This window comes from Vombatus ursinus, unplaced genomic scaffold, assembly GCF_900497805.2.
Source record: "Vombatus ursinus unplaced genomic scaffold, bare-nosed wombat genome assembly UNPS02014176.1, whole genome shotgun sequence".
Lineage (NCBI taxonomy): Eukaryota > Metazoa > Chordata > Mammalia > Diprotodontia > Vombatidae > Vombatus > Vombatus ursinus.
In genome coordinates, this window is record NW_020953954.1 from 256,132 (window position 1) to 264,661 (window position 8,530).

Genomic DNA, 8,530 nt, shown 5'->3' on the forward strand with positions numbered 1-8,530 from the left:
CGGTACACACGCATAAACGGGGGTCACGACCACCAAATCCCAGGCATGCTGAGGGGAAGCGGTTTAGCCCCGGGCAGAGGCTTCCTGGCCCGGCCGAACCTGGAAAGGCCTGCCGGTAGCTAGCCAGCAGCATCCTCCATCCTTCTCCCTCCTCCCTGGTCCAGCTTCAGCATCCCTCCCGCCCCCCGCCCGCCCGCAGCCACCGCCCCTCAGGCCCGCCGGGGAGGGACCATCCGTGACGAGGGGGGAAGCTTAGATCCCTCCCCGCATCCTGGCCGGCCTGCTCCCAGGTCCGCCACCAGACAGGGGCACAGCCCCACGGACTTAGGTAGCATCCGCTCCGTCGGCCGGGTCCGGGGCCCGGGGGCACGAGATCCGAGCCACAGGAGGCCGAGCCGCCAGATCTCCCCTCCCCGGCCGGGCTATCGATGGTTCCGTCCGCCAGGTGGATGTTTGCGCGTTGGCGTGGAGATGAACGCTAGGTGCAGCCTAACCCCAGCGGGCTCCGCCTCCGCTGGCAGCCCATTGGCTGGTCTGGAGAAGGCGGTCGCTGATTGGCCTGGCGCCGGCGGCCGGCCCGCGGCCCGTTTCACGGTGGGTAGCATCGCAGCGCGGCCGCCGCTGGTGCTGCTGCCGCTTCTGCTCCCGCTACTCTCGGTCCAGCTCCGGCCCGGCTCCAACAGCAAGAAAGCAGCTGGGGCCCCCGGGGCTAAGGCTGCAGAGCCGGTCCCGCCTGGGAAGCCCCGTCCCGGGCGACTGCGAAGGACAAAGGCGGGCAGGGAGGAGGAGGAGGAGGAGGAGGAGAAGGAAGAGAAAGAGGAGGGGGAGGAAGAGGGGGAAGGGAGGGGAGGGGGAGGAGGGGGACCAGGAGGAGGAGGAGGAAGAAGGAGAAAGGGGGGAGAAGGAGCGGGAGGAGAGAGAAAGAAGGTGAAAGGGAGGAGGAGGAAGAGGAGGAAGAGGAGGGAGGAGGGGGCCATGCGCTGGCCCCAAGCCCCGGCCCCCTGCCCGCTGCGCGAAGCCCGGGCCCGGGCCCGGGCCCCGGGTGGTGGACGCTGAAGTGGGTCTGCGCCTGGCTGTCCCTAGAGTGAGAGAGGGAAGGAAGAAGGGACGGAGGAAGGGAGGGAGCGCCGGCCCTGCCCAGTCCTTCCCTGCCCGGCTCGGCCCATTCGGGCTCTGCCCAGCCTAGTCCATTCCAGCCCTGCCCGCCCCTTCCCTGCCCAGAGCTCGGGGAGCATGAGGCTGGTGGTGCCTGGAGGCCGAGGCAGCTAAGGACTGCCGGAGCAGGAGGGGGAGGGAGGGAGAGCAGGAGGGCAGGCAGGCCCAGGAAGCCCTGGGCGGGCTAGCTCGGACCCCAACCCTGACCATGCTGCGGTTCCCAGTGAAGAAGCTCCGCAAGCAGTTCCGCCTGCTGCTGCTGCTCGTGCTGCTGACCTGTGCCGCGTGGCTCACCTACCTGCACCTGAGCCTCGTGCGCCAGGGCCGAGCCCTTCGGCTGCGCCTCAGCGGAGGCTCCGGCCCAGGTAGGGTCCCCTAGCTGCCTCCATTTCCCCTCCACACACCCCTAGGGCCTTGGATCCGCCTGATAACTTGGGCGGGGGAGCCGGGGGAGCGGCTTCGTCCTGGCACACTGATAGCCTCACCTCAGGAAGTAGCTGGGGAGGAAAGGGTTAAGGATGTGGGGGGCCTTTGGGGGCTTAGACAGGAAGCTCTCAGACCCCGTCAGGACAAGGCGAGGCAGGCCAGTGTTAGGACGGGGAAGGGAACCACTGAAACCCACTGCTAGAGACGTCTGTGCAGACAGAGCACAGGTGGAACTTCCCTTGTCCTGGTTTTCTTAACTCCCTTGATCTGTGAGGGTGTTCATCTTCCTCTCAGAGAAAGCACATTTCTGACCGTTGTCTTTCCCTTGCTCTAAGACCATCGATGGTTCCCTACTCCCTGATCCCCGGCTGTGGTCGCTGGCCAGCTCGGCGCTCTCCGCCGCAGGTTCAGACTGGTCTTTCGGTTCCCCTCATTCCACTTGTCAGCACTGGCTTTCAGCGGCTTGTCTATTGGGTGCTGGGGAAGAAGGTGCCTAGCCTTCTCAGCAGAAGGCATTGAGAATGTGATTGAAACCAGTAGCACCTCCTTCCGGGGCCCTGTGCCCACTGGCTCTGATAGAATCCTGAGTCCCTGGGGCCGTGGAAGGATTTTCTGTTGTCTCTTCCACTCATTGGGGGGGGGGGCAGGTAGAAGACTGGGATTCTGTCCCACATCCTGTAACCTGTCCTGTGGGTTTGGTGTCGGCTGAACAGCAAGGGAGAGGTCATTGTCTCTGGCCCAATACTGAGGCAGTGTCCTTTGGTGGCATCTTTTCATCCCAAGGCTGTTTATTGGAAACTGAGGCTTGACATCTGGTGAGGGCAGGGCCAAACAGCTTGGGCATGAAATTGCTGCTGAGGGACTCCCAGAAAGGAAAGGAGCTCCCCAGAAGTATCTAGGATCTCGCCCCTCCCTTTAGTCCAGTTGGGGTTCCGTGGCCATTCCTCCTTAGGTACTTCTCTGTCCCCTCCCCCCACTCAGATTTCCTTCCAAGGGCTGGGGCCACACCTGCTTCAGCACGGTAGTGTGTGAGCGCTCGCATGCACACACGCACGCGCACACACACACAGACACACACACACACACACACATCTTTGAAGAGTCCCCTACTAAGATCTAGTTTTACAATAACAAAACAGTCTCTGGGGTGGCAGACATTCAGCAGAGAAGTAAATACAAGGATACTTGTGGTGGGTGAGAGTCTGACTGAGCAGGGGTGTCGGGGAAGTCCCCCAGGAGTTGTCATTCCCTGAGCTGAGCCTCAGACTGGGGGAAAGGCCAAGGTGAAAATGGTGTGTATACAGGCATGGAGGACTGTCACGTAGACAGAGGCAAGAAATGAGGTGCCCGGTTTGGGGAGCAGTAGCTAGAAAGTAGAATGTGTGCAGAACACCTTGGCAGAGGCTGTAGTGGAAAACCCTTTCAACCCGAGCGCAGAGTTAGGCCTTAGGTTGATAGCCATAGGGAGCCACTGAACAGACATTCTGGAGTAGAGTCACTGCTTTAGGAGGGAACTCTGGTGGCTGAGTACAGGATGTACTGAAGAGGGGGACAGAGTGCAAGTGAGGAGACCATACAGTCTAGGGTCTGAGCGAGGAAGGTGGCAGTGAATTGAGAGAAGAGGACAGCCTCTGATGAGGAAGCCCAGAATTTTTCCAGGCAAAGGAGTGGGGATACCAGACAGTCCCCCAAAGGGACAGCCATTATTCTCCTGTTTCTGAGGACTAACCCCTAGAAGAGGAGTCCCTCAGCCCCACCCCCTTTCTCTAGCACGTAGCTGGGTTCAATGTGAGGTAAGGGCCCCACAGGATCATGGGGGTGGGGAGGTATAGAACATGGGGAGCGAGTTTCTCAGAAACATGGGGAAGTTAAAACCTCAGCATCTGCTCATCACTCCCCGGAAACCAACCTGAGGAACTGCTGAATCAGAGAGCCAGAGCCAGAGGGCCCATCAGCCCCTTCCATCCGACATTGACCTTTCCCTCCCTCAGATGCTTTCTTCCCTCTGCATTGGGTACCATGGAGGATAGAGGCGCATTGGCCACTTTGCCCTGGGTCTGGAGATGGGGGCTGTGAAGGCATGGAGGAAGGAGGGGCAGGTGGTCAGGGGCCTTGACTGCCAGGATTAGGAGTGTGCATTTTATCCTGTAGGTAGTGGGATCCAGTGAGGTCAGAAGTGTGCCTTAGCTGTGTGGAGGATGGATTGGAGGGGAAAGTCTGGAAGCCCGGAGCCCAGTTCAGACTTTTGCAGTAGTCCAGGTGAGAGGAGATGAGGATCTGCCTAGGGTGGTGGTTCTGTGTGTTGACCCCCAGAACGGGTTGACGAGAAGACAAAGCAGAAGCGAGGACCTGAGGGAGGAAGGTGACGGACGCATTAGACGGGCTTTTCCCCGGTCTATAACAGGAGGGCTAGGCTCGGCAGCCTGACGTACTGGGATGCCGCCACTGAGGCTGCCAGCCTGGATGGTCAGGCAGCCGGGCTGGAATTCAGGACAGGTGTGGGTGGAAGACAAGGTACCCAGTGTGGTATCTGCCCAGCTTGAGATACAGACAGGCATCCCAGTGGAGGGGTCCAGGTTTGGTCCTGGAGTATATGAAGAGCGGTCACTCCACTAATGTGGGGCCCGTCTTCAGGCAGCAGAGAGACTTGAAGGGCAGTGAGGGGTACTGGGCCCAGCTGGCAGCTCCCTTCTGCAACATGGTGCCATGCACACTCTCCACCTGTGTAACCTTTCTCAGTCTGGACCTCCTACCCAGGGTAAAATCTGACTCCACTCTGGTAGGACTGGCCTGTAGGAAAGTTAGCAGGGGCCAGCCCTTCCTGGGGTTAGATGCGTGCCTCTCCCCGATTCACCAGCATGTATGTGCTCCCTAGCCTCAGGCAGACCTGGAAGGCTCTCTCTTTGGCCAACCCTGAGGCCTCTGATTTCCAGAGAATTTTGACTGGTGGGTGCTCTCTGGAAGCCAGGAGTAGCCATCGAGAGAAGGTCCAGACATTCAGAGGGACTGATTTGTGGGAGGACACAGGGAGGGGCAGCACCAATGTGTGGGGTCTCAAGGCTGAGTCCAGGTCCTAGAGCTGGAGGGGACTTCAAAGGTCATCTGCTCCCACTTCCCCATTTGGCAGAATGAGGAAACTGAGGCCCCGAGAGATTAGGCGATTGACCCAGGCAGTGAGCATCAGAGGTGAGGTCTGCAGCCAGGTCCTTTCACACTGGACCATCCTTCCTGCAGACATTTCTTGGCAGAAGAAAGCCCTTCTCCCTTACTATGTGCAGAGCCCCTCCGTCATCCCTGGTCTGGCCTTTCAGGTTCCCCGCCTTGGTTCCCGTCCTAGAACTTTCGTCTCCTACTGGCCCTCCCAGCTGCCTTCTGCCTTCTGCCAGTGCCCACTGGCAGGTCGGCCTTTGGGGATGTCCCCTCCCCAGCCCTGCTCCTCCTCCTGCCCATCCTCTGGGCCCTTCAGAATTTCACTCCTGATTCTCCTTTCTCCTGGGCTGGCTTCCCTTTGTCGGACTGGCCAAGGGGTCTCCATGCTCCCTTCTCTGAAACCTTGGAAGCCTGTTCTCCCCAAATCTGGGGGTCTTGTGTGGGACTGTATCCAGCCCGCCTCTCCTGCATCCCAGACTCTTCCATGGAATCATCACACCCCCTCCCACCAAGCATCCCATCATTCCCCTCCGAGCAGGCAGCCTCCCCTCCCCCAGTGAGAGACACGCTGCTCTGCTCTGGGCAGAGGGCTTTGGATCACTGAAGCCCCTGTCACTGCTATGGCACCGCTGGGGGCCCCTTCTCTGTTTTCCCTACTGTCTGAGTAGTCTCTCATGTGATCTGATGATAAACACACCTTGTGTGTTTCTGACCCCCGGGTTTCCTACCTGGAATGCGTCCTTGCTGCAGTGTGCCCACCCAGAGCCACAGTCCCATGTGGAGCCTCCAGACCTGCCTGATCTCCCAGTACCTGGGGGATCAGATCAAAGTTGCCTCCTTTGATTTGTGACCTCGAGGGACAGTGGGCAGCCTGTGTGTTTGGGCCTGGCTGGCAGTACACCCTGAGGCCTGTGGAGGGTCTCTGCGCTAGCCATCTGCACAGACTAACTTTGGGGTGCATGCGGGAAGTTTTCTCCTCCTTCCCTTCAGTTTCAAGCCCTTTGGTTTACATTCCCGAGACTCAGAACACATCCCTTCATAGCAGCAGGCCATGGGAACGTGGGTCATCACCATCACCTCTCCCCATCCTTTCCCATCCCCCGACTCCCTGGCAGGGCTCTCCTGTGCTGGGGATCAGGGACTTGGGGAGAAGATTGGGAGAGCTTTCAGGCCTGGGACCCAGACCCCCCGACTAGGAAGCAGATGGGGGGGAGATCTAGGGAGCCTCATCTCTGATGGGGGAGCCATGCAACATTTCCCCCATGTGCTGCCTTTGCAGATGGAGAGAAGCTGAGTGAGGTCACAGATGCTGGGAAGGGGGTGGGGGGCCCCCAGGTCGTGTCCCCCCCCAAGAGATTGGAAGACTCCAGTGAGAGTCTTGAGGAAGACCAGCTGGTAAGTGGTCCTGTGCACCAAGCAGGTGAGGGGGAGGGGGTGTCTCCCTCCTGCCCCATCCCCTATCTCCACACTGAGTCACAATCTCTCCTGCAGGTGGAGGGGCAGGAGCTGAGCACCTTCCCTGGCCAGACGGGAAAGTCATCCCCCCTAAACCTCACCCACCAGGTCCCCCTGTGGCAGGAGGAGGTGAGCATGGGGCAGGGGGAGAGGGGGCCTTGGAGGAAGCTGCCACTCACACACCGGCCTTCACTGGCTGCTGGACTCAGTGTGACAGGTCCATGGGCCTCTTGCATACACAGTACCGGGGGAAGGTTAACCTGCACGTGTTTGAGGACTGGTGTGGGGCCACTGTGGGGAGCCTGAGGAGGAATCTTCATTTCCCACTGTTTCCCCATGTGAGTGTGTACCTGGGGGGAGCTGAGGAGGGGGTAGTGGGCTAGGGGAGGGGCACTGGACTAGAGTCTAAGGAAGGGGAATTGAGAGACTGGAGAACATTGGGGGGGGGTTGAAGAGATTGAAGGGGCACGGGGAGGCAGGAATGGAGGTAGAGACCAGAGGCCAAGAAGGTATTGGACACTGGAGGGAGGCTGGAGATGAAGATCAGAGGCTGGGAGAGTCTATGGGGAGAGACCAGAGGCCAAAGAGGCACTAGGAAGCTGTGTTAAGGGAGATAAGGGGTCTGTGAGGGTATCAGTATGGAGAGCATTGGAAGGAGTGGACCCTGGGATCAAGAAGTTGCCGGCTTGCCACCCCTCCCCCATGGCCCTCCCCAGACCCGCACTACTGTGAAGAAATTGGCTGTGTCACCCAAGTGGAAGAATTATGGACTGCGGATTTTTGGCTATATCCACCCCAGCAGAGATGGTATGGGGGACGGGCGCTAGGGGAGGTCTGGAGGGAAGGGTGCACATCCCTCTGTAGCCAACTCCAGGACACCCTGATAGGAGCTTCTGCTGGAATCTCAACAACAGTGGGAGATGGGAGAGCCTGGGGAACTTGGAGATCTGGGCCAGAATCACTGAGACTCCCCATATCTTGGGACGGGTCAGAACTCCCTGCCAGCCCTGACTCTGGGCCCCTGCCTGGTCCTCAGGTGATGTCCAGTTCTCTGTGGCCTCAGATGATAACTCTGAGTTCTGGCTGAGCCCAGATGAAAGCCCAGCAGGTGCCCAGCTTGTGGCCTACGTGGGCAAGGTACGGCCCAGGAACTCCCACCAGAGCTGGGGTTGGGGAGTGGGTCTCCAGTGATGTGCCCCAAGGCTCTGCTCTGGGAGGGGGCGGGGCTCATTTCAGCATTTTTCTGCTTGGTTAGAAGCATGGATTGCTGGCTTGTCACAAAGATCACCCCAGCGTAGAAGTTGGGCCCAGGGATGGGATGGGGTGAGGAGAACCAGCCCTCACTGCTCACAGACCAGGCACAAGAGTCTTCCCAAGCCAGAAAGACTCTGCCAGCAGGCCCTGTGCCCAGCCAAGTATCTGGGTTCCACAGGCCCAGCAGCCGGCAGGAACCCTCCCAAGGGACCTTTGGAGAACCCACATTAGGAGATCCCCAGTCCTTGGAAGAGAAGTGAAAAATGAGCTTCCCAAGTCCAGGCTGTGAAGGGTCTGAGGCCAAAGCCACCAGAGTCTGAGGGGAAGGGCATGTTCACCCTAGAGAACTGAGTTGCCCTAAGCTTGGGGGACGGGGCCCTCAGGGATGGAAGCCACTGCCTTCCAGGGAGAGGGGATTACAAATTACAAAGTCTGCCCTCTCCGGGCAGACTTAGGATCCAAGCAAGAAAGAGGAAAGTCCCTGGTGGCTAGTCCAGGTTGTCAGGAACTGGCTGCTTCAGGAGGTAGTGAGCTCCCTGTAGCTACAGGGTCTTAAACAGTGGCCAGATGACTTCCAACCAGTCACTACAAATCAGGGATGATGTTTGAGGCCCCTCCCCCACCCCTCCCTTCCCTGCCAGATGCCCTGCCCCAGGCCCTCCAGACTATTCATTGGCCCCTACCAAGAAAAGGGGCCCGGGAAACCCACTTCCCTTGTGTCCCCCACTCTAGACTGGCTCTGAGTGGACAGCGCCAGGGGAGTTCACCAAATTCAGCTCCCAAGTATCCAAGCCAAAGCGGTAAGTGACCAACGGCCCCCACCCCACCAGCCATGGACAGACACACAGACGTCCAGGGATGGGCACCCCTTCCTAGCCACAGACTTGCTGGGCACAGACAAAACCGTCCTCACAGTGAAGTGGGGGGAGCCCTGTCCCTTGCATCTGAGGGCCTGGGTTCAAACCCATTATTCTGCTTACTCTGTGGGTACCTTAAGTGAATCCCTTCCAGCTTCCAACAAGCCAGAGGCTCCCCTTTGAGGCGGCAGAACCCCCAGTCTCACCTTCCCCCGCCCCAGGCAGGATCCCCA

General features: G+C 59.4%; 1 protein-coding gene across 3 annotated transcripts in view; it reads left to right on the plus strand.

Annotated features, from left to right (window-relative positions):
- The first annotated feature begins 1,045 nt into the window (after positions 1-1,045).
- B4GALNT4 (beta-1,4-N-acetyl-galactosaminyltransferase 4) overlaps positions 1,046-8,530 on the plus strand; it is a 16,022-nt gene continuing 8,537 nt past the window's right edge. For 2 of the 3 annotated variants that reach the window (XM_027860122.1, XM_027860124.1), the window contains exons 1-7: positions 1,046-1,520; positions 6,011-6,126; positions 6,223-6,315; positions 6,429-6,524; positions 6,903-6,993; positions 7,223-7,323; positions 8,173-8,240. In XM_027860122.1, the coding sequence (XP_027715923.1) occupies positions 1,364-1,520; positions 6,011-6,126; positions 6,223-6,315; positions 6,429-6,524; positions 6,903-6,993; positions 7,223-7,323; positions 8,173-8,240 (722 nt within the window). In that variant the 5' untranslated portion in view covers positions 1,046-1,363. Of the gene's footprint in view, positions 1,521-3,732; positions 3,841-6,010; positions 6,127-6,222; positions 6,316-6,428; positions 6,525-6,902; positions 6,994-7,222; positions 7,324-8,172; positions 8,241-8,530 lie in introns of all 3 variants that reach the window. The other variant, XM_027860123.1, reaches the window with a different exon arrangement.